Source organism: Lissotriton helveticus, chromosome 2_2 (genome assembly GCF_964261635.1).
Source record: "Lissotriton helveticus chromosome 2_2, aLisHel1.1, whole genome shotgun sequence".
Classification (NCBI taxonomy): domain Eukaryota; kingdom Metazoa; phylum Chordata; class Amphibia; order Caudata; family Salamandridae; genus Lissotriton; species Lissotriton helveticus.
In genome coordinates this window covers 521,107,406-521,132,040 of record NC_136060.1, presented here as the reverse complement: position 1 = coordinate 521,132,040, position 24,635 = coordinate 521,107,406, and the positions used below count along the sequence as shown (strand labels likewise).

Here is a 24,635-nt window from a genome sequence, read left to right as displayed (position 1 = left end):
ACGGGGACGTGTGCGAGTGCCTTCTGGACCTCGGCACCTGGGACCTTTGGGTCTTAGGAGGGCTTCTCCGGAAACTGGCGGCTGCCATTTCAGATCGTATCCTGCGTCCCTCTTCCTCGGCCTCCCGCAAGAGCAGGCGTTCTTCTAACCAGTGCCAAGCCTCCTCCGGTCGATTGAAGAAATGCGTCTTGCCTTTGAAAATTACTTTCAATTTCGCCGGGAAGATCAGCATATATGATATGTGTAGATCGCGCAATTTTGCTTTCACTGAGTCATAAGAGCGTCTTTGTTTCTGTACATCTTGGCTGTAATCTGGGAAGATCATGATGTTCGTGTTATCCAGTCAAATTTCACCCTTCCTTCTGGCTTCTCTAAATATGAGGTCTCTGTCTGCAAAATTAAGAAAACGTGCGATGATCGGTCGCGGTCGCGCTCCCTCCGGAGGCTTCACCAGCAGAGCCCTGTGTGCCCTTTCAATGACGAAACAGTCCGAGAATGCAGCCTGCGGTAAGGTTGTCGTGAGCCAGGAGTGTAAGTAGGCTGCCACATTCGTCCCCTCGATTCCTTCTCTAAAACCCACGAAGTGTAGGTTGTTGCGTCTCGCACTGTTTTCCGCATCGTCCACCCTCCATAGCAGTTGCCTGTGTGATGCTTGGAGTTCCGCCATATCTTTTCGGAGAGTGGAGGCGGGAATCCTCTGCTTCACCAATATGGGTCTCTGCCGTCGTCACCCTCTCCTTTAGGTTCCGAAAGTCTTGGCGCAGGAATAGAACCTCTGAACCCACCTCGCCTATTTTGACTTCCTATGCTGCTCTAGAGTCCTGTATGTCCGTCCTAGAGGCTTGGATCGCCTCCAGAAGCATGGCGGTGTCGGTGCGCGTGCCGGTCGCCGCTGAGATCGTATCCTTCTGCGCACGGGCCGTGGCATAGTTATCAATGGTTTCCTGTCGTGCCGTTTTCGCCACCGTGTCTCTCTTCCCCATCTCATCTCCCAGCACTGGTCAGGAGTGCTTTAGGGGGGGGCTCGCCCGTATCTCGTCCAGTCCAGCGGGCGTCTTCAGGAGGAGAAAAAGGGTGGTCGGGGAGGATAAGGGACCGTGTCGGCAAGCGTGTGTCCAGTATGTCTTGGCGGTGAGGCCCCACCACTCGCCAGATCTCACAGCCGAGAGCAAACTCCCTTCCTATGTGTCAGTGATGAAGGAATTCCACCAAGAAGTCCAGCCCTTATGGCTCTAGTGGGGTGCACCCCGTGGCAGCAATGATGGTTCACAGTCTCTTGGTGGTCGTTTGTGGGGGCTCTCAGGCACTCAGTGTTTGCCCTCTGGCGCGCCCCGTATGGTTGGCATCTCTCCCCGGGGGGTCGTAAGGCAGAGGGGGCCGGGGCTCCAAGGCTGCAGTTACCGCCGCAAGATATCCCCCGAAGTGGAGCGCACCGAGGCCTCTGCCCGGGGGGGCGTCCTCCCCAGCGTGCCCCTCGCCCGGCCGTCTCGCTCAGTCTATGTTGCCCCAGGCCAGGATTCTCAGTGGTCGTGTGCCGGAGCTAAAGCCAGGTCTGCCGTCGGTGTAGGCGGGCAGGCCGCCGAACACTCACCGTCTGTTGCTGGTGCTTCGCAGTCCACCAGACTCCCGATGTTGTGGCTCCCTGCCCTGGAGTCGCCACCCTCAGAGGAGCTCCCTCAGGCCCGCACCGGACCTCGCGGGAGCAGTTCCCAGTGCCGCAGGCGATGTCTCGTGGCCGGTCGAGGAGGGCCCGCCGGCAGATCCCACCGGGCGTCCCCGCCCCTTTCGCCCCTCCAGGGCCGCAGGCCTCGACTCTCCCCATGGCGGCGGCCCCCCGCGGCTTCCGCACTTCCGAAGCAGGGCTCAGGCAAGGTTCCAGGTCGTAGCCGGGGGCCCTCCCGACACCCGCTGTTACAGTCCGCCCCAGCACTTTCGGCAACACTCCACGGGGGGGGGGCCTCTCCGCAGCCAGCGGAGCCTTCCTCACGCGCCTCGGTTGGGCAGCAGGCTCCGATTCCGGGATAGAGTTGCTCCCTGGCCGTAGGGATGTGTCCGGCCGCCATCTTAGTGGAGGGGTTTTCGCGCTAACAGATGTTCCGCGGCCGATTTCCGCACGCCGCCAACAGGATTTCTCGAAACCCCTAGCTCCGCAGGTACAGCGTCTGGTCCAGTCGTTAATTTGCCGTTTTTTTTTGGGAAGTTTAGATGCAATATATGTCGGATTTAGTGCAGTTCATTGGGAGCTTCACAGAGGCACGTCCTACCCGGCCATGCTGTTGGCCACGCCCCCTGATTATCCAACATTTAAGCACATCTGTTGGTAAAAATAAGAAGTGTTGCAGAGATGTAATCATCACAGAGATGCCATTCATGAACCAGACAGTGGAGACTGTGTTACATCCTGCTCTTCCTCCCTCTTTGGGCCAGATGTAGGTAGGACTCAGTTACTGATTCTAAATTACCGAATTTTACCGATTCGGTAATTAAGAATCGGTAAATAAGAATGGGGACATGTAGGAACATCCAGATGTTCCTTTTACCGAATCGGTAAAAAATCTGTATTTACCGATTCGGTAAATACCGACCGGTAATGCCCATTCATTCCTATGGGCTTTGAAGCCCATAGGAATGAATGGGCATTACCGATTCGGTATTTACCGAATTGGTAAATACCGAATTCCACAAGGGTGCAGGGGGTGTCACTTTGACACCCTCTGGCACCCCCAAAAGAGGCTCGGGTGCCATGTGGCAGGCATACCTGCCCTAAGGGCAGGTCTACCTGTCATATGGCACAGGTGTGCATGCACACATGTGCATGCACACCGGAATCGGTATTTTACCATCAAATATATTTGATGGTAAAATACCGATTCGGTAAGGGTTGTGGGACTCAGAAGAGTCCCACCTACATATCAAATTTACCGAATAGGTAAAAAATACCGATTCGGTATTTTACAGATTCGGTAAATTTACCGATCAGTAAATTTACCGAATCTGTAAAATATGTGGCCCTACATACCATTTCGTGAATACCGGTCGGTAACGGCCGAAAATACCGATTTTCGGCCGTTACCGACCGACCTACATCCGGCCCTTTGTCCCTTCTTAGTGTTAGTGTCTGCTTGTCTATGTCATGTCTCTGTGATGTCATCCATGACTCTACCTGTTGCTGTTCAAGCGATTTATCAGTTACCTGGAGGCTGAGTAGGAGGTTATCTGCTCCCGGTGGGTTTCTTACCAGACTACATTTCTACTTGAATGCTGTACCTCACCATCCAATCCCAAGAATAAATATACTACATGAATGAGGAAACATCCATCTTTAATTTACTGACATCCCATCACTCACAAAGGTGATTCCCAGGAGGAGTAAAGGCCGTTGACCCACACCCATCTATCTATTCCTCCGCTTGGCTATACACTCATCCATCCCTCCAATCATTTGTCCATTCATCCGTTTGTTCATCCATTCAATCATCTGTTCATCCATGTATTCATCCATCCATATGTCCGTCCATTCAACCCTCTGAAAGTTTATTGATCCCCATATTCATTCATCCAAAACTACCAGACAGTCTGCAGGAGTAAATGTGATGCTCTAATGGTACTCATGCAAAGCTTTGACCGATTAGATTCTCATAAGTACTCTAAGCGACTGTTCAGAATCCCCCAAAGATCTGCATCTGGAGAGGTGTGGCGCAGCATCCAGGGCAGCTGACTTCAGAGCGCAGGGTTCACGATCCAATTCCCGGCTGAGGTGGCAGCTCAGCTCAGCACCCTGTGACTCTGGGCAATAGCTCACTTAATTTCCACAACGGCCCCCAGCGCCTGGAGACCCGTAAGGGTGCGTAGTTTGCGCTTTACAAATACGGATTTAAATTTACAATCTATCCAAAGAGTGAAAGAAATAGGGAAAAGGTACATTTCTGTACCTTCTGGGAACTGGACACAGAGACCTCAAGATCTCAGGACTCATCCAGTCTCTTGTTTTTCCTCTCGGTTTCTGCAGTGCTGGATTTCCAAGGATGAAAACGAATCTGCAAGATCCAGAGCTCATACAAAAGGTTGTATCTAATAAATAACTCTCTCTTGAAGCAGGACACTCTTCCAACCCCACAGACACCGGTCAGTGTTCATCTTCTGTCACTTACGCACCCACCTTTATCAATGCAACTCGCGACACCCAGCCTTTGGCGCGACTGTCCTCGGGATGAGAGGAGCACCTCAGGGCCGCTTCGTAGGCTTTTCGAAGGTGCTGCAGCTCAATGATCACAGCCAGGATCTATACAGGAGAGAAGGGGTCATATCAGTGACGCGGGTAATTTACACAGTGTAGAGAAGGTTCAGACACTAAAGTATCTGTCTCGAATGGACATAGTCCATGTCAGTGCCACGGTCAGGTCATCTTCAGAATGAGAAGGGAGAGGTATCAGCTTCCTAGTGATAGGTGAGGAGAGATAGTCTTGTTAAAGTAACTACAGCTGACAATCTGACAGCAAGTCATGCAATGGGCGACAGGGCATCTTGTCCGTGCTCAGACAGTAGCAGCATCACTTATTTATTTTAGATCTTGCTATAATGTGCTCACACCCCGAGAGGGGAGGCAAAGCGCTTTACAGCAGAGTGCAGTAGTAAACACTGGAAGTGTCAGTGAGTTAACAGTGCACGTGAGAGAAACATCCAGCATGGTCTGTCTTTAACTGAAGCGTACTGTGTCTGAGGATGTCATGGCTCTTTTGAGGGGGGAACAGCCATTACAACGCGGGTATTACCACACGTTATAACGCATGTGATGTTACAATGCATAGTAAAAACCACTCATACCATTACATTGCATGTGCTTTTACAACGCATGAGATGTAATGAGTAATGGCGGCGGCTATCCAAGTCGTTGTGACGAAACTTAGGCTGTTTCCTCACAATGACATGCACCAAGCAGGAAGGAAGAAGCAGGAACTGGGAGCAGAGACCGTGATGCTGGAGACGAGAGTGGTAAAGGGGTTTGAGCTTGGGGTGGGTGTTACTTTTGTAGGGTTTAGGGTAGTGTAAAAGTAGTGTTGTAATGTTTGTGTAGTGTAGTGTAGTGTTTTAGGGTTTAGGGTAATGTAGTAGTGTTTGCGTAGTGTAGTGTTTTAGTGTTTACTGTAGTGTTGTAGTGTTTTAGGGTTTAAGGTAGTGTAGGGGTGGGAGTAGTGTGGGTAGTGTTGTAGTGTAGTAGTGTTTTAGGGTTTAGGGTAGTGTAGGGGTGGGAGTAGTGTGGGTAGTGTTGTAGTGTTTTAGGGTTTAGGGTAGTGTAGGGGTGGAAGTAGTGAGGGTAGTGTTGTAGTGTGGTAGTGATTTTAGGTTAGGGGTAGTGTATGGGTGGGAGTAGTGTGTTGTGTAGGTGTAGGGATGTCACTTACCTTGCAAACTTTTACTACGAGTATTTCATTACCACGCATGCCTTTGCGTTGTAATGGCATGCGTGGTAAAGGCATACTCGTGGTAAAAGTATGCGATGTAATGACATGCGATGTCATTGACATCGCGTACTAATACCCGCGTTGTAATGGCATGCGTGGTATTTCTATGCGATGTAATGACAGTCATCCTTTTGAGGTCCCTCTTGAAGGTAGAAAGCATTGGAGGCTATTTAATATGTACCTAAAGAGATCTTTGGCATGTTGCTAAACTCTACACTCCAGCTCCAGCTCAACACTCTTGTTATTGTGCGTCTATATCAATATGAAGACTTCTGCAAGTGTGGAAAAGAAGAACATTTTGCACGTATGTGTAAAGCTTCCAGCAAAAATATTGCTTTGCGGATGATGATGTACCTGAACACAGAGTGCTAATGGTAGCTGGTGAGGTCAGTGAAGGTTGACGATGGGTTGAAAAGGAAAATCTGTTGAAAAGCAAATTTTGACGTGACTGACAAAGTTGTTTCTTTGATTGTGAATTCAGGTTCATTGTACACCATAATACCTAAACAGGTATGACAGTATGTTGGCCTAAGGTAGAACTGTAATCCACAGTTGTAATTCTAAAAGGGTACCATGGGGGCACACATAAGAGTCATTGGTTATCATGCAGCATTGATCAACTTCGGTTTTCGGAAGACCAAGGGAAAGGTGTACGTGGCGGCTGAGGGTCCGCCTATTCTAGGAATGTTTAACTAGTACATTCTGCACATAGTTGGAAATCTACTGGCCGACAACTATGTGATGCTCGTAAAAGACAAGAGCTTGGAAGAGATTTTAAATCAATTTAAGGTGGTTTTCAACAATAGGTTGGGAGAGGCCAAGGAATATGTGCATCAGATTAACCTCAAGAAAGGTGCATTACCAATTAAACATGTGGTGAGGAAGGTACCTGTGGCTGTGAGAGTAAAAGTGAAGGAAATTTCGCATATGATGATTGTGGACAAAGTCAGAGAAATGGTGAGGCCACAGAATAGTTATCGTCATTTGTGATTGCAAAGAAAGCGGATGGGTCTCTAAGGTTTTGTGTTGACTTGCGTAGCCTGAACAAGAACAGTCTTGGATTTGCTTTCCTTTGCCAAATATAAATGAACAGATTCTGATGTTGTTTGACAGTAAATACTTTTCAAGGATTGACTTGAGGAGTGCCTACTGTGAGAAGTTGACCTGGCATATGCTGTCGACTAGTTATAGTGGGCACCTTGCACCAGTCCAAACAACCCTTATTGATGATAGGTTTAAGACAACCTTTATTGAAAGCTATCCTAGTGGTAGCTATGGAGAGCAGTCTTCAGGCTAAGTCTTGAAGGAGTGTAAAGCAGATTGGTTTACCAGATTATAACCTCTTGAATGACCAAATGAAAGGGGAACCACACAAGGTATATATATATATATGAGATTAGAGGACAATATACACAATATCAACACGATAGAGCTTCAGTAAATAGCACAATATTGAACGGGCCCCAGAGGGAGACCAAACCATATATTAATTAAGTGGTATAAGAACCACGATTGACTAGACACAGTGTCTCGAGCACGTAGAATCGCTGGGACCCCAAGGAACCACCCAAGGTAGTGACAGAAGGGATCCGCAAGGGATGCCTGCAGTGTGAGAACACAGCCACGAGCGCTGTACAATCCTATGGGAAAGTCGCAGTTAGAATTTTAAAGATTAAGGACACTTCAGAGAGGACTTGGAGAAAACCCTTTTAGACTTAGAAGGTTCTAAGGCCAGCACCCATGTGAGCACTGGAGTACTCCTGTTACCTCACCAGGGAAGCCGGGTGAATAGGTGCCAAATGGTGTTGGGAATCGTTGCTGTTTTCAATGGCGACTTGCTGCAAAGTGCTGATGCCTTGGAGAAGAAAAGTGCCTGGTGTGATCCAAGTCTGGATCGGAGATGTGAAGAACCTGAAAGCAGAGAGGACAGAGTCTGGGTCACTTCGGGGTGACCAGGGGCACGATAGACCAATGCCCACCAATGTTGGGTGTTTCAGGTGCGATGATGTAAAGCTTGACTCTGCTGCCACTGGGACCAGGAGACATTGATGACAACCAGAGTCGGCAGGTGAGCTGTCCCAAAAAGGATGTCGAGCGCTGGGGGGCCGGTGTCCGGATCGGAGACCAACAAGCCTTGGCAACAGTACCCACACTGTGTGAGTAAGAAGGCTTTGGGATGGACTAACAAGGTCCAGGTGACTCCCAAGCGATGGAGATTCAGGGCACATCTGGAGCAACCAGGTAAGCTCATTCAGAGTTACAGTACCCTTCTTAGGGACACACAAGTTGACGGACAAGGGATCGCGAAGATACCTCAAGAGGAATCACTAAATACCAGCCTACAGGTCACTCATAGAGTGTAGGCCAGTAATCTTCAGTGGAATCACTGCTCGGGGTCTGGACTACAAGTAGCCCAATGCACAGCGCCAGGGATCACCAGGAAGCATATGCAGCTGCAAATGGTTACGGTGTCCAGGGGTTCAGGTTGCAGGGTCCCCATGAGGGCCTTGGATCTCAGGTTTGCTGAGAGCACAGATCGGCCTCTGGGAAGCTTGGAAACCCATCTCCTGTGTTGCAAAGTCTTCAGAGTCCTTCCTTGAGTGTCTCAGTGGGTCTGTGAGTGGGTGTGTGAGTCTCTGAGTGGATGCATGTGTGTGTGTGAGTTTGTCTCTAAGTGAGTCTGAATATGTGTGTAAGTCTCTCAGAAGGGCTGTGAGCGGGGGAATGAGTGCTTGAATGGAAGTGTGAGTGGGTGCATGAGTGGGTCTGTGAGTAGACACATGAGTATATGAGTGGGTCTGTCCGTTGGTACACAGTAAAAGAAAGTAGGGGCACATGGGAGCAGTTCCTTGTGCAAGCTCCGCTTGTGACGGTCCTCGTGTCCAGCTCACCTTGTTAAAATCGATAAACCTTAGGTATACATAAGCGCGTTCATTTATGTTCACCACAGCCACTGTTGAGAGCAAAGTGAAGATCGTGAAACATTGTCGGCGCCATCTTGCTTAGCGAGGGCCTCTGCGTGCGTGTAAGCAGCAACCATTTTAGACATCACAGCCATTTCATTCAATGCTGGTCACCTATGTCTCACCCTGACCTCGCCATTATCCCCCAGTGCTCTGACTAAGCCTGAACCAATGTACTGGGGTCATAAAACATTGTAATCATGACAAAGCCTCTGAGCCACTTTCCGCCTTAAACCCATTTGTCCTTTCATCCTCCGCACACGAGCAACACCTTCTGATAACCTTCCTGACCGCACCTGGATGCTCAATCCAGTCCCAGGCACTAACCGACCCCTGCGGACATAGTTTATTACCCCCGCACGGCAGGACTTGTTGCACTAACAAAGAAGCCTGATCTAATCAACAGCGCGAACCCTCAGAACTGACCGATCCCACACATTGTCAGATCCTGTCGGAATGTCCAGCTGCAAGATAGCGATCATCTGTTAGGTCTGGGGTGGGGGACGATAACTGTTGAGTCTGTGTGGGAACTTGCTGGGGGCGGGAATTCCGAGGATGTTTGACCACCAATAAACTGATGCAAAATGTATATAAAAGACCAAGCAGCGGAGATGTGGTTAGAACACCTCCCAAAGAAATTCTGCGTGTCCGAGTTGATGTGTTCTCTGGAGTAATAAACCTGTTCTTGCCTTCCAGTTCAGCGCCTGCCTCTTTATTTTGGTAACTAATATTGAAGGGAATTAGAGGCGTCTTGCGCCAGGCAGCCTTGTTATTCGTTAGAGATTGGCTGCGTTTTCCACAATTAGCGTCCCAACGTGGGGCCCATCAGCGACACGTGGGTTCGGTAGGGAGGTCCTAACGACGGAGTAAACATCTAAACGGTCGGAGTGCACCTGCCCGAAAAAGACCCTCGTCTGGCTGCCGATCAACTGAGCTTCACCGGTTCGGAACGGACCTCTCTCAAGTGACCTCCGGTCCTGACTGGGATCCCACAGGAGTGCCGCGGTAAAATTGGAGTAAGAGGACGATCGGGTGCTGGAAGGGGAAGGCGAAGAACTGTCCATACGGTCCGGGTAAGGTCGTGAAAAACAACTGTTATTTGATTGATTGATTGATTGTCTTGGAATTGTTTGGATTGAATACTAGTATTGCACTCTTTGGTTCTTTGGTTCTTTGGTTATTTGGTTATTTGGTCATTTGGTTATTTGGGTATTTGGTTCTTTGAGACATTCCCTGCTTGCAAACAACGAAGAATAGGAATATTCTTTCTCTTTGCAGACAGCGAAGGATCGGTAGTGCGGACCTTTGTCCACGACAGTTTGAGATTTTTTATTGACCGCTAATATGACATGCCTATCTTCTCCCCACTGATTGGTAATTGGTTCAGCCGGGACCGTTTATTAGAGGTCAGTCATCCGGCTCCACCAGAGGGCACCCCTAATAAGGACATGTATGTGAAATACGGATTAATCACTGTAGCTTATAGTAAACTATGGCATAAACTCACTAGGAAAAATTGAGAAAAATCAGTAGGCCACTGATGGGATCTTTCGACCCCGCTAAAATGGAAGCGCTAGAAATAGCCCATCACAAGAAACGTGGAATTAGCATCGCAATAATTGATTGATTGGTAGCTCTGAACAAAGGTTACTATTTGCAAATAGTAAGGGGCAGGTAATGTAGACTTCTTGTCTGAATTTAGGATTAATTGAGGGATTTGTTTTAACCGATATCCATCATTGCTGTCTTTTCTGAATTTATTGGAAAATGGTTGTTTAAGCCTGGATCATTTGCTGAATATGAAGTATGATATTTGTCCCATAATGTATGACTCATTGTGGAACAAATACGCAAAGAAGAAACTCGAATTCCAATGGCCAGTAGAATGAGTAACTCGATTCTAAAAAGTTAAAAAGATACAGTACTCAATTCAATTCAATTTATAATCTTTATTCGGTTCTTAAAAAGACACCATAAAAGCACATGCACAAAATACACAGTAAAAATTATTTTAACGAAGTAGTTTTCATATATTATATTTAAAAAAAGATTATAAAAAGATAAAATTGTCTGTCATCCTTATTCTTAAAAGAAGGGGAACAAGAATTAATTGTTCAAATGGGCAGATAATATTAAGGTCCAGATTCTCTGGTGTTCCTCAACCGTATTGCTATCCGGATAAAATTTATGATACAAAAAAGAGTGTAAGCATCCTCGGCTTCCTGTAGGAACTTCAAGGCCAATTTTGCGTGTTTAAATTTTAGGTCTTTCAAAATCCCGACCAAGAACTTGCGTCTTGGAACAGTGTAGAATGGACACAATAGAACAAAGTGAAGGGTGTCCTGCGGAGACCTATGGTCGCAGCCGCAGGGACCCTTCTCTGCCACTGTACGGGAGAACCCGACTGGGACCGCGAAGAGGTGGTGAAGCATGTTGAGTCTGAAGCGGGTCATCATGTACCGATCTTGGGCGTTGTACATGACCCTCAAGTAAGGTTCCATACCTTGCTTTGTTATAAGCTCATTGTAACATGCACTAGTGGGTTTCTGTCTTTCTTTCTTTGACCTTAATGCTTGAAGCCGAGCCGGGAAAAGTTTTTTCACCAGAGCTTTACTCTCGTTTGTTAGACGGTCTGGGGCTGTGAAGAAGTTTGTGCAGTCAATCTCTGCAAGTGATTTTTCCACGTACTTCAGCCAGGGAATAGCTAGGCCTTTATCTCGTGTGAGGCAGTCCAGTATAATTTGTCTTGTTAGGGCCGCCTCAGGGTTAGTCCATATTTTGACCCATGCCAAGAGAGGTTTAATTTTGATCTTGTCTTCTAAGAAGGGTTCTCCCAGTTCCTCATGAATGATGTGAGCCGATACGCTCTGGGGCACTGTCAGGATTCTTCTTAGGAATTTATTTTCTTCTGTCTGGATTTGCTGTACTTTATTATCCAGGAAACCCCACACTTCTGCCCCGTAGGATACCTTCGTGCAGCAGATTGACCTATACAGATTCAATATTTGTTCTGGGGACCATCTTCCTAGTCTTTGGCCATACCCCATGATGGCTCCTACTGATGCTGCCAGTTTTATTGAGTGTTTTTCTACCAGGGGTTTGAAGTTAAGATGATCGTCGAACAATACCCCCAAGTATGAAAAGGTCTTGACCTGGTCTATCTTGTGTGACCCGATGTGAAAGGTAAAATTCCCTTTTTTCAGTTGCCCCGATGACATGATAAAGGATTTTTCTAGATTTGTCGCCAGGTCCAACTTAGCCATAAATGTGACAAACCCGTCGATCAGTTTTTGTAATCCTAGAGGGGTTCTGGCAAGCAAGACCGCGTCATCGGCGTATAATAGTACCGGCACAGCACGATGACCGATTTGAGGTGAATCCACCTTGAGTTTGAGGAGGTCTCTTTCCAACGAATTAATATAAATGGTGAAGAGGAAGGGCGCCAAGATGCATCCCTGCCTTACTCCACTGGTGCAGGTGAAGGGATCGGTCTTTTTTCCCTCTTGGCTGTACCTCACACTTGCGGTGGTATTCCAGTGGAGATTTTGCAGGGTGTCCACTAACGATTGGTCCACTCCTAGTTCTAACAGTATGGACCAAAGCTTCCTCCTATTTACGCGGTCAAACGCCGCTGAGAGGTCCATAAACCCCATGTAAATGGACCCCTTCCCAGCGATGGTGTACTTTGCTGTCAGGAGGTATAAGTTTAAGCATTGGTCGGTGGTGGATCTGCCCTCCCTGAAGCCATATTGGATTTCCGAGAGGACCTGGTGCTCCTCGGCCCAATCTTGCAGCCTCTGTAAAATAACTCGCCCCAATACTTTTGCCGTCACATCAATGAGAGAAATGGGTCGGTAGCAATGAGGGTCATCTCGGTTCCCTTTTTTATAAATGGGTACTATGGTTGCTGTTGACCAGGACCGAGGCAGTCCTGCCACCACTGCCTCATTTAGCACCCTAGTGAGCAGTGGGGCCCATAGCTCAGGTCTGCTTAAGAATAAGTCAGGTGGAATACCGTCCGGGCCCGGTGCTTTGTTTTTACTTAGCCCTGCTATACCCAGTTCGATTTCCTTCAATGAGAGGTCCAGTTTAGCCGACTGAAAGCTCCTTGGTGCGTCCCCCTGGGTTGAGTGGCTTGAGTGATTGTATAAATTCTGGAAATGGTTCTGCCATTGTTCCGGCAAGATAGTGTTCGTGATTTTTGGTACCCCTTGGTCCTGGAAACATGGGGAGTTTATCACTTTCCAGAAACTTGCAGAATCTTTCCTTTCAGCAGCGTCCCTTAGGTCCTCCCAAGCTTGTTTTTGAAGGCTTTGTTTGCGTTTCTTCAGGGCTTTTTTGTATACGGCTCTGTCCTGTGCAACCATTATCTTATCCCTTGGTTTGGCGTGTAAACTGACTTTCAGTTTTTTGAGTGCCTTACTGCAAGTCGTGTCAAACCAGCGCAGGTTTGAGGACACTTTGTTAGTCCCAGAAGTCTTGAGGGAGTTATTTACATGAGACGCGATTTCTTCGAATGCCCTGATCACCGATATTCCCTCCATGGTCGGGTCAAGGCATTTGTTTATAGCTTCCGAAGCCTCTGAAATCAGTTTTTTATAAAATCTCTCCCCATCAATCTTAGCCCATTTGATTCTTCTTCCTTGGTCCACTGCTTTTTCTATGGCAACAGCTCTATTTGGGCCCAAGTTAAAATCAAAGCCTTCAAGTGTAATTATGACAGGATTGTGGTCACTAAAGATGCTAGCGTCTATAATTGACTTACTAATATTTCTTTTAAGTAAGGGCGAGACTAAAACATAGTCAATAAAGGACTGGCAGCCTCTTCCTTTAAACGTTGGGGTTAATTCTCCTTTTTCACCCAGCACGACGAGATCTAAGGTTTGGGTCAGGTTGTGCCTTTTTGTTAGTCTCTCCAGGTCCCATCCCTCCTTAGAGTGAGTAAAGTGTGGGCCTTTCATTATGGTGCATCTTGACCAGTCTTTACTAAAAGGTTTCAATTTGTCGCAAAGGTGGCAATTAAAATCTCCAGTAAGAATTAAACTTGGAGAGTTTGGTGTCTTGTTTGAAAAGTTCAAACTTCCTAGACAGGCCTCCAACTCGTTTACAGCTGTTCCCTTTTCCAGCATGCCAGGGGCATTATACCAATTGACCAAGTAAAATGTTAGTCTTGATGAATCGAACCTTAATACTTGGAGATAGTGTGAAGCCCATTTGATGTTCGACCAGATTCCCTTGATATCTAGATTTACATATATGATGAGCCCCCCACTGGCTCTTCCCGAGGCTACCTTATTAGCTGGAACGGAGTAACTTTTGTAGCCTTCCAGGCTATAGTTATTTGATTCAGTAGCCCATGTCTCTTGCAGGCATATGATTTGAAATTTCTTTATATAGCTGAGCCATTCCTGGGATTCAAATTTGGCCGCTAGTCCTGCGATGTTCCAAGATACAATTTGGCAGTTTCCATAAGACTTTCCCTTTGGGATTCCTGTTGGGTCTCTTACTGGGGGAGCTGCCTGTTTTCCCACTTTAGATGAAGTAACAGGGCTGAGTGGTAAGCTTATGTGCGACCACTTAATGTTGCTTCCTTCACTTGGGTCAGTTTCTAATCGATCTCCCGCCCTCGTTCTCCTTCCTATTTTAGTTGGGCTTGCCTCTTTCCATCCTGCGTGATTAGGGAGGTATTTTTCCCGTCCCTGTCAATCGACCTCATCCAGTGCACTAAACCTATTCCAATGCGCATGCTGCATTAGAAAAGGATCATAATTTGGGTTCACATAATGTGGCCTTTGCCACTGCGGAGGTCCATATTGGAAATCCATGTGAGGTGTTCCGATTGTCGGTGGTCTGTTCCTCTGCCTAGGCCTTTGGGTTGCAAGAGGATAAAAATAGGATAAGTGTACCGGGTGAATTTGTGAGTGAGTAGGACTAGGGGGGGCATTACAGATAAAGTTGACTGCTGACATGTCTCTAAAGTTTATCGTAATTATGTCCCCTGCTATAGTTTTTGTACCTTTACCGATCCACTCCCCCCTTCGTACTGATAGAATCTCCCCATAGACATTGGGGGGCAGTGGTCTATGTATTTCGAGCCACTGTGCACATTTATTTTTTAGCTCTGTATGTGTTTCCCTTTTGCCCTCCTTTAAAGGTGGAACACCTGTTAAGACTACTACGAAAGGTAAGGCTTCAGGCGGGAGGTTAATTGTCCTGAAGCGAGTTGCAGTTTTAGTTTCTTTGGTGGTTGGAGTAAGGGGTGTGGGGTTGATCTTCAAGCTGGATTTGGTGGTTTGAGCGTTGTTTCTTCCCTCTATTTGGGATGGTCCAGGAGGTGATTTATTAATTTCAGTGTTTAATTGATTGTTGGTTTTACCTGCATTCAGTGTGGTGGTGACCTTTTGTGTTTCTTTGTTTTTTTTTGCGTGACTCCGGTTGGGTTTTTTGCTGCCGTGTCAGGTGTTAAGTTGGCCTTGTCTTTGGTTGGACTTTTAGATATGCCCTCCTTAGGTTTTGTTTGGGCGCCATCTTGTGCTGCTTAAGGCCAATCCCCTTGTTATTTACCAGTGATGTTAGTCTGTCGATTTTCGCTATAAGCGGTTTTATCAGCACAGAAATGGAATGTTCAAGGTCCATTTTGAGGTCAGCCACCATGTTGGTGATCCAACAAGGTATTCCTGGCGTGGGTGGGTTTATAGGCGTTACCAGGTTGTGATTTCTGGTTGATCCTTTATTTCCCCTGCATTTAAGGCCTTCCTTAGACAAGAATTTATCAGTAATTTTTGGTTTCTTGTTATAGTTGTTTGTTTCTGAACCCGTTCTCTCTCTACTCGTTTCAGCGGACACCTGGGCGCATGGAAGGTCAACGAGGGAGGAGGGGGTAAGGGCCAGGCTAATATCAGGGTCCTCTACAAAGTCTAAAGAGGCGTCAGTTAAGTTGATAAGGGCTTCCTGTGTTTCTTGAACAATAGTCACGGGTGGTAAGGACAATCTTCTCTCGGTGTTTGCGATAGCGTTGGATACCGCCCCTATGGTTTGTTTAAGCATTATGTCAATAGCAGTTAATGTTGGTAATGGTGAGGACTGATCTACTTTGGATTTTGCACTTGATCTTAAAGTTGGCATCTTGGGCTTCTTTGCAGTTTTCCTCATAATTAACTGATAGACAAGCGGGGCGGTGGATGGCTTTGACTATGGTAGAAGAGTCCCAGTTAGTTACCTGATTTGCGTGGTGACATTGGTTGATGATGATGTTAGGGGGGTGGCCCAGCCCAGCCTCCTTGGGCCTCTGAGGGCCACAGAGGGCCCGCCCTTTGCCCAGGCTTCGCTCGGCGTCCCGCTCGCGTCCCGCTGAGCGTTAGGGTGCTGATCTTAAAGGGGAGCGTTACAGCCGGGGGGCGTGTCTTGGTGGGGGCGCAGCCGTGCACACCTGTGCAGCGCAGGAACTCCTGGTCTAGAGAGTCCCTGCAGCGCGCGCCCTCCGCTGTCAACGCTGTACTCTCTCCTCCTTCCTCCAGCTCACAGGCACTCCAGCGGCCTCGACCCCACGCCACACGCCGCGCAGCGGCACCCCGCGAAGCGGGTGCTGCAAGTTGTAGATCTTGCGGCGTGGGCGGTCAATCCCTCCTGGGACACAGGGAGGCTGCAAGGGTAACCTGGCGCTTTTCCTTCGTTTACTTTGGCGGCAACAGACGGGTAAGATTCTGAACAGGAAAGGGTCCCCAGATACAGTACTCAGAAACAACGTCAAAAGAATAGTCAAGATCTGTTCAATTTATTTTGCACTCCTACAACATAAGCAATTGGTAAAGATCCTGACGTTTAGATATATCAATGAAGAGGACAGTAGATCAAGCCTCTTTTACTTCGCAGCTCCCTCGGAGGAGAAAAAGCACACCTTTTTCACATTAGGAATTTTTGTTTATATTGCAGTTGTAAGGTTCCCAAGGAAGTACATTAACACAAAATTAGTTAACTATGAACCCTGGTTCTTGGAGTCCTAAACATCGTAATCTTTATTTTCGCGCACCATGTGTTTCAGAGGAGTTTTTCAAATGCTCCTGGGCCTCACCAGGTATGCCATCCAGTCTAACATTAGACGGAAGTGAGTTATAAACGGTACACAGACATAATATCGACTCCAAAATATCGTTTGGACATAATATCGACTCCAAAATATCGTTTGGAGAAAATATCGACAGGACAGAATATCGACAGCCAAAATATCGTTTTTAAGGTAAGTGAAGTAATATCGTTTTTAAGGTAAGTGAAGTAATATCGTTTTTATTTTTAGGGTTCAGGGTCAGTTTTGGGTTTTTGGGTAAAGGGGTATTTTTTGGGTTCAGGGTTAGTTTTGGGTTTTTGGGTAAAGGGGTATTTTTAGGGTTCAGGGTCAGTTTTGGGTTTTTGGGTAAAGGGGTATTTTTAGGGTTCAGGGTCAGTTTTCAGTTTTTGGGCAAAGGGGTATTTTTAGGGTTCAGGGTCAGTTTTCAGTTTTTGGGTAAAGGGGTATTTTTAGGGTTCAGGGTCAGTTTTCAGTTTTTGGGTAAAGGGGTATTTTTAGGGTTCAGGGTCAGTTTTCAGTTTTTGGGTAAAGGGGTATTTTTAGGGTTCAGGGTCAGTTTTCAGTTTTTGGGTAAAGGGGTATTTTTAGGGTTCAGGGTCAGTTTTCAGTTTTTGGGTATTATTTTATTATATTTTATTACTATATATATATGTTTAATAAATATGAAATAAAAAAATATTTATTTAACTTTCATTAATTATTTAATTATTATAAGTTAATTTAAGTAATTTTAAGTATATTTTAGTAATTAATTATTAATATTAATTTAATTTAACACTGTTTTTAGTAAATACGATATTTTTTACAACTATATTTTTGTAAACGATATTTTTAACTCGATATTTTTGTACTTACCTGTTTGTAGATAGAAACTCGATATTTTGACTGTCGATATTTTCTCTACGATATTTTTGATGGTCGATATTCTTTCAGTCGATATTCTTTCAGTGATCCGTTATAAACGTATTAAATAAAAAGAGAGAAAATATCTTCTTTAAACCTATTTACTTGCATGGCCAAAAGCCAGGGCTCGAAAAACATCGCAAGGAAGCTCATTTAAAATATTGGCAATTGATGTCCTCGCACAAGTTACGTGATTGGAATGAGCATTTTTAGGAAAGTCCTGCTCTGTTTTAACCACCAGCAACAGCCTAAGGAAGCGTTCGTCTGTTTATATTATATATGGAAAAACTTTTCTAGGCACTGTATTTTAGCAGTCAGGCACAAATACTTATTACCGGTTTTAGAAAGGCACAGTTTCTTTCGTGTGTTATAGATTGGTATGCCTTACACAAAAATTTAAGGCATGGCCTATTCCGTGTTTACGGACCCCATGAACAGGTCTGCCAGCCTTGGCAATTACAAATCTGTGATTTTCTGGCACAGCTGTGCCCCCACGTTATCGAACTAGAGCTGCGCTGTCTCTTCTATCCGCCCCCAAAACTGATCTTCCGTGCAGACATTAGACAAGTCTGTTAGTGGTCTTACTGTGTAGCAATAATGCATACCATTGGAAACAAGAATGCACCCAATGAAATTCGCCACCTCCTTCCGCGAATAGGGACAGCCCCAGACCACTGTAGATTGTTTTCTTCAATAAAAACATTGATCCATCACCCCCCCTTACCTTATACTGAGTACCTCTGGCATCTGGCCCTTTCCTACACGCGGTCCATAATACCGCACTCGAATGGTCTATGTAGTGAGCGTCCGACCATTAGTTATCTTTACCGCACTAACAATTCTTCTGGGCTTCAATGCCGAGATGCCAAGGACTGCATCCCAAGAAATAAATCAGATACATGGTAAGTAAAAATATTTTCATTATCACGCGTGTTGATGTGCTTTAAATGCTGCCCCCCCTTTCTTTTTCTTTAGGTTACAGCGGAGTTTCAGCTGAAGGGTGAGAAGGCCTAACACACTGTATTTTACGCGAAAATAGGCTAGTACTGTGAGATAGCACGTTGTATGCAGAGACTATCTCTGGGGGCGTGAAATATTTGTATAGTATGAATGCGTATGTGTCATGTGACCCTGAGTCAAAATGAGAACGCTTTTGTATTACTGAGGTGTTAATCGAGTGGTCAATGGGATGCGAAAAATGGGCCTGGACCTGATGCCCACATGTGAAAGACGAATAGCATTTTTTAAATATATCACATTCCTTACTAGAAACGTGTCTCTCTGAAGCCAGTGAATGGGAGGGTAGTCTACATCAGGAGCCTGAAGGAATATTGCAGTACAACGAACCCGACTCTAACCGATATCCCAAGTGTGCGACCTTTTCTAGGAACACTTTCTATCCTATTTAGACAAAAGTAATGCGCACGAGTGAGTTGATTTATGTACTGACCAAATAGAGAAGTGAAGAGTCCCCTGGGTTGGGGTTCATCCAAATCTGAATAAACGTATTGTTGTGCACACTCTCTCTCTCTCTCTCTCTCTCTCTCTCTCTCTCTCTCTCTCTCTTTGAGCCTACCTACACTGCCCAGGAATGACCATACTGGGACCAATTCCATAAGACAACTGGGTGGACTCGCTCTTAGCAATTCACTTCATAGAATGCGGTGAATACGCTTTTGAATAAATTAAGACACTGTACCTCCCAAGTACACGTCTGAATTGGCCTCAACACGACAGTGTTTGACCAATTTGTCAGGAACAGAATACCATATTATGCCATGTTACTACCCCTCCTTTCTGTAAAATGGTGGAATTTCAATTGGCTGAAAATAAAAGGACGGGTACACTGATGTCCCCTAATCTGACCAATAAATGGGGGCTATATTTCGATGGCTTTCGTTCAAAATGCCTCAGTGACATCACCATCATCGTTCATGTTACCACAAACATTGCATATAAATTATAGGGACATCACAAGTCCTTTATTAACTAGTGAAGTAGTTAGGTTATAAAGGATGATGTAAAGATAAGAATAAGGTTTACAGTAAATGATTAACTAAACTGAAAGGAATGTTGTAGTAAGCCCTGCTGAATGGGTACTGAAGTCAAGATGTTTAGCTAAAAGTAAGGATCATTGACAGGATGGAACAATGCTAAGCCTGTGTACTTTATGGTAAACAATAGCTAGGAAGGGTACCTGCATGCACATGATAATAGCACATCACATTTTTTGTAGTTAGCAGACCTTGAAGAAAATATAGCTTGACAGGATTTAGTTTATAAACGACAAGCCTCTGCCGGAGGAGCCGGTTTGAATCTGGCAGACTGTATAAATTGATAGATATTAGATTTCTTGCCACAATCAAGAACGTAAAGGGAATGGACACTGGAGATAATAAGTATGGTGGAAATTCCTAGAAGTGCTTGCAAGACCTGCACGACAGTAATGGTTCATGAGTGAATAATATGCACAGATGTAAAGATTAAGGGTATCCATGCTATCGTCATTTTTGAGTAAACGATAAATATTTCCCCGGCTACTTGGGGTTGGGAGAGAAAATTAAAATTGTCTAACGTCTTCCTCTGCCAGTTCTCTAAAATTTGTTATGTACTTATTACTAGATTAAAGATACCCTCCAGTCATCGGAAGAGAGAGATCGGACGCGATGCACAGCCCGCTGCAGATTATGAAACACCTATGACAACGACTAAGGTGGAGCCGCAGAGCAGAGAGATGCTGGACGAGGCACCATCCCCAACAAAGAAAATGAAAGAAAAAAGGGCTGTCCAGAAGCCCCCAGCCTGTTGGTCCACTTGTGCCCGAAGTCCCAGCCCATTGAGCCTAATTGATGGGCTCACTTGCGTGAAATTCCTGCCCCCCGTGGTCCATTTCAGATCTGACCTCACTCCACCCTCTCTTCCCTTGACTTCCCCAAACACCCCCTCCTTTTCATATGGGTTTTTAATCGACTTGACGAAGAAACACTGCACGAAGATAGAATAGGGTTAGTAGGGATTGACTTCACAGATTAAGAATAGGGTGCGGGTACCCTGTCTAAGGTACCAGCGATAGATTAGTTAGAGAACAGGGCAAAAGAGACTGTGATCCCAGAGCAAGAACGACCTCGCCCTGCAACCTGGAATCTGGATCCGAGCTGGACGCATAGCTCCACCCCGGTGCTCAACAGCGCCAACGCTAGATGAACAATGGGAGCCTACCAGTGATGGCTCACTGTAAAAGACACTGGAAAGAAGAGCCTTTTGAACATTATCACTCCCTGACCATCACTTATATTAGGTTGAATTTCTCTCCCAATCAACTCGTATTGATTATGCCCCAATTGGACAAGAAAAAGATTTTCCTTTGAAACACTACATCGATTACATTTACTGTGTCATTGTGGACGATAACTATTGGGTCTGTGTGGGAACCTGCTGGGTGCAGGAATTCTGAGGATGTTTGACCACCAATAAACTGATGCAAAATGTATATAAAAGGCCAAACAGCGGAGATGTGGTTAGAACACCTCCCAAAGACATCCTGCGTGTCCGAGTTGATGTGTTCTCCTCTGGAGTAATAAACCTGTTCTTGCATTCCAGCTCACAGCGCCTGCCTCTTTATTTTGGTAACTAATATTATGGGGAATTAGGGGCGTCTTGCGCCGGGCAGCCTTGTTATTCGTTAGAGATTGGCTGTTTTTTCAACAACCTGCAGTCCACTACACTCTGCTTCGGTTTTGTGCCTCCTCTGCTCATTTACTGCTCGTTTTTATGCATCTTCTCTCCTCGCTCCTGCCCTCGCTCCTGCCCTCTGTTTTGCCTCTTTCTGCTTGTTCTGCCCATTATTGTGCCTCTTTCTGCTTGCTCCTGGCCTTTATTCTGCCTTCCCTGCTTGTTTCTGACCTCTATTGTGCCTCTTGTTGCTCATCTTTGACCTCTATACTGCCTCTTTCTGCTCATTCTGACCTTTATTCTGCCTCTTTCTGCTCATTCTGACTTTTTTTCTGCCTCTTTCTGCTTGTTTCTGACCTCCATTTTGCATGTGTTTGCTGGTTTCTGAAACTTATTCTGCCTCTTTCTGCTAAATTATTACCTTTATTTTGCCTCTTCCTGCTTGTTTTACAGCTTTATTTTGCCTCTTTCTGCTCGTTTCTGACCTTTCTTCTGATTTTTTCGACACATTTCTGTCCTTTATTCTGCCTCTTTCTGCTTGTTTCTCACCTTTCTTCATTCTTCTCATTTCTGACCTATATTCTGCCTCTTTCTCCTTGTTTCTCACCACTATTATGCCCCATTCTGCTTGCTTCTCACCTTTATTTTGCCTCTTTCTGCTCATTGCTGACCTCTATTCTGCCTCTTTCTGCTTGTTTCTCACCTTTATTTTGCCTCTTTCTGCTCATTGCTGACCTCTATTCTGCCTCTTTCTGCTTGTTTCTCACCTTTATTTTGCCTCTTTTTGCACATTGCTGACCATTATACTGCTTCTTTCGGCTCATTTCTGACCTTTATTTTGCCTCTTTCTGCTTCTTGCCACAAGGCCCCCGCTGTCCCAGTCGGCTCCCCATCTCCTGAGTGAGCTGGCATTGCTGCTGCTTAGAGGGAGCTGCTGGAAAGGCAGCTCCCTTTATGCAGGAACAACTGTTTCATCTCTTTCCTTGCCTGCATGTCTGCGAGTAGAGAAAGAGACGAAACCTCCACTTCCAGTGGGCGGGAGCACTTTGACAACTCCTGCTTGCTGGAAGCGGAGAGTTTGCTTTAGCTTGGCGCAAGCTGTGCGCTCTGGTCAAGCTAAAGCAGACAGCTATGTCCAGGGGGTGGGCACCACAGGACATTGCAGGACCCCAGGGCCATGTATAGCTGTAGGAAGGGGGCAGCGCGACCTCCCTTCTTTGATTTTCAAGGGCCTGCCCTGGGGACGTGGTGGTTCCCAGGGCAGAGAACAGCCTGGCAGGGGGGGTCGATCGGACCCCCTCCTTCTAAAAAAATAGAAAGTCTTGGGGAGGTGGTGGTCCCTGGGGTGCTGTGGTAAATAAATAAATAATACCCTATTTTTGACTAGACATATATCATAACAGATAGCTCAATAAATAAGAGTCAAGATTCGAGGTAGTAGGAGTTTTGCAGGTTTAATACAGCATAAGGACAGGAACAGGACAACCTGCATAGGAATAGGATGACAGGGCCCAGCAGCTGCTGGGGCTGGGATGAGCGCGCTAACTTTTGATAACAATACACGAGCATATATACATAGCGCAAACACATAGCATTACATTGCAGTAGGCGTAGCAGTGGGTGGAGCAGAAGGCGTGACGCGTAGCAGTCGCGAAAGATAACAGTAAAAGTAGGTGTAACTGGGCGTATACATAGACATGTGGTGCAGACGTAACAGAATATGTCATGAATGGGCGGAAACATAGGAGGGGGCTACCTAAGGAGCCGGGACCTCTAACCTGATGGTGCGCGCAAACTGGCAATGACGTATTACTAGGAGAAGCTGGGGGCTATGAACTCTGTGCTAGGAGCAGAGACTAAAGTCTGGAGGGTCGGAGCGACATGTACCTAAACCCTATCTAGTATCTGATGTTTAGGGAACATGTTGATATAAACTAGAAGTCATGAGGGGAAAAGCTAACTGACTCTAAGACTGGACCATGCATTATTCTACATGTAGTGCGTGATGAAGAATGTTAAATGACCATTAAATACAGTATTTCTCTTAACATGGAGCCGCATAGGCTAGACAATGACGGAAACTATTGATGCAGTTCAGTAGCTTAGGAATGCAGAGAAGGAGGACTGAACTGATAACTGGAACTATAACATACTTTTGGCAGACTCAGAGGCAGAGCCAAGCTGCACCGGGCACTGCGAGGCAGGAAGTAAGTGAAAGGTCGAGGATACAGGTGGGGGCTGTATCGCTCCTCAGCGAGGCTTCAGGAGACAGGAGCTGAATCTGATGTCCGGGCCCTGTTAAGGCCTAGAAACGGGGACTTTATAATGGAATAACGTGCACACTGAGAAACGTGGCAATATAACTTTACATAGGCCTGATATTCGTAGTATTCACGAGGACTGGGAACTGGCATACTAGAGGTGGACACAACTATAATTGCGTCATTAATCGGACATGGGGAATAACATATGCATATTGGTCATGCACACATAACATATGATGGATGACACGTAGGGACACAGAACATGGCAAAATGTACTTTTCCACATTCCCTCCTTGTCACTACGTTTCCATCAGGAAACATCAATATTCATGATACCATCTATCATTTCATATAGTATCATTTGTTCATCTCGAATTATCCTGGAACGGGTTTTAGAACGGGGCTTGGGACTAGGAATACAAGAGGTAGCACAAATGCCGCAAATCGCAGGGCCACATTGTATACAGAGGCAGCAGCTGAATATGATCGCTACTGCGATACCTAGAAAGGACAGGACTTTCCATCCCCATGCGGAAATTATATTCCAGAACCAACCGGACCATGTCCAGGTGCCTGGATCTTGGTGTAACAGATGGGCAATTTTATGAAGTCTGGTTATAGCTGAATAAACAGACGGCGCGTTATTTGGAATGAAAATGCAACAACTAGATCCGAGGACTCTACAGGCCCCGCCCCTATCGGCCAGTATGACGTCAAGGACGAGACGATTCTGGAGCACAACAATTCTCATAAAGGATTGCTCTTCGGTTAAGTTACCTAGAGCGGAGGCAGTCTCATCTACTACTGCTTCAAGGGTTCTTGTTAATCTACGAATTAGCTTACTATTTACAATTGTGCCTAAATAAGGGAACACACCTTTATCAATATCAATGAATTGTTCTGCAGCAGTTTCAGTATAATCGACAATCGGGAGGTTTCTCTTGTGTCTAGTATGTACTAGGAAGGAATTCCTATGGTAGTCAGGTGGGGCTAGAAAAACAGGTGGCAGTAGGAAGGCAATGTAACAGGTTCCCTCCCAATCGAGGGGCAGACGAACATATGCAGTTTGACCACAAACGAAATAAGAATGACGTGAAGCTTTAAAAATAGATTTCCCACTGTCACTATACTTGACAATAGTAGTACAATCACTATGTCCTACATGTACAGAACCCTTATTTCGGACACATAATTCGCCTTTGACTGGTAGTACTGAAATAGCAGGTGAGTCTGGAGTAGTATCAGACTGAACATTCAGGACCATGAAATTCGACGAATAATTACCTAAATTATACACTTCATTTTC

The 24,635-nt window shown here is 45.9% G+C and overlaps 1 protein-coding gene across 1 annotated transcript in view; it reads right to left on the bottom strand.

Annotated features, from left to right (window-relative positions):
• LOC144821697 (uncharacterized) overlaps positions 1-24,635 on the bottom strand; it is a 108,542-nt gene that overhangs the window by 32,929 nt on the left and 50,978 nt on the right. The window contains exon 5 of the mRNA XM_078678915.1: positions 4,160-4,282. Coding sequence (XP_078535041.1) covers positions 4,160-4,282 — 123 coding nt within the window. The remainder of the gene's footprint in view (positions 1-4,159; positions 4,283-24,635) is intronic.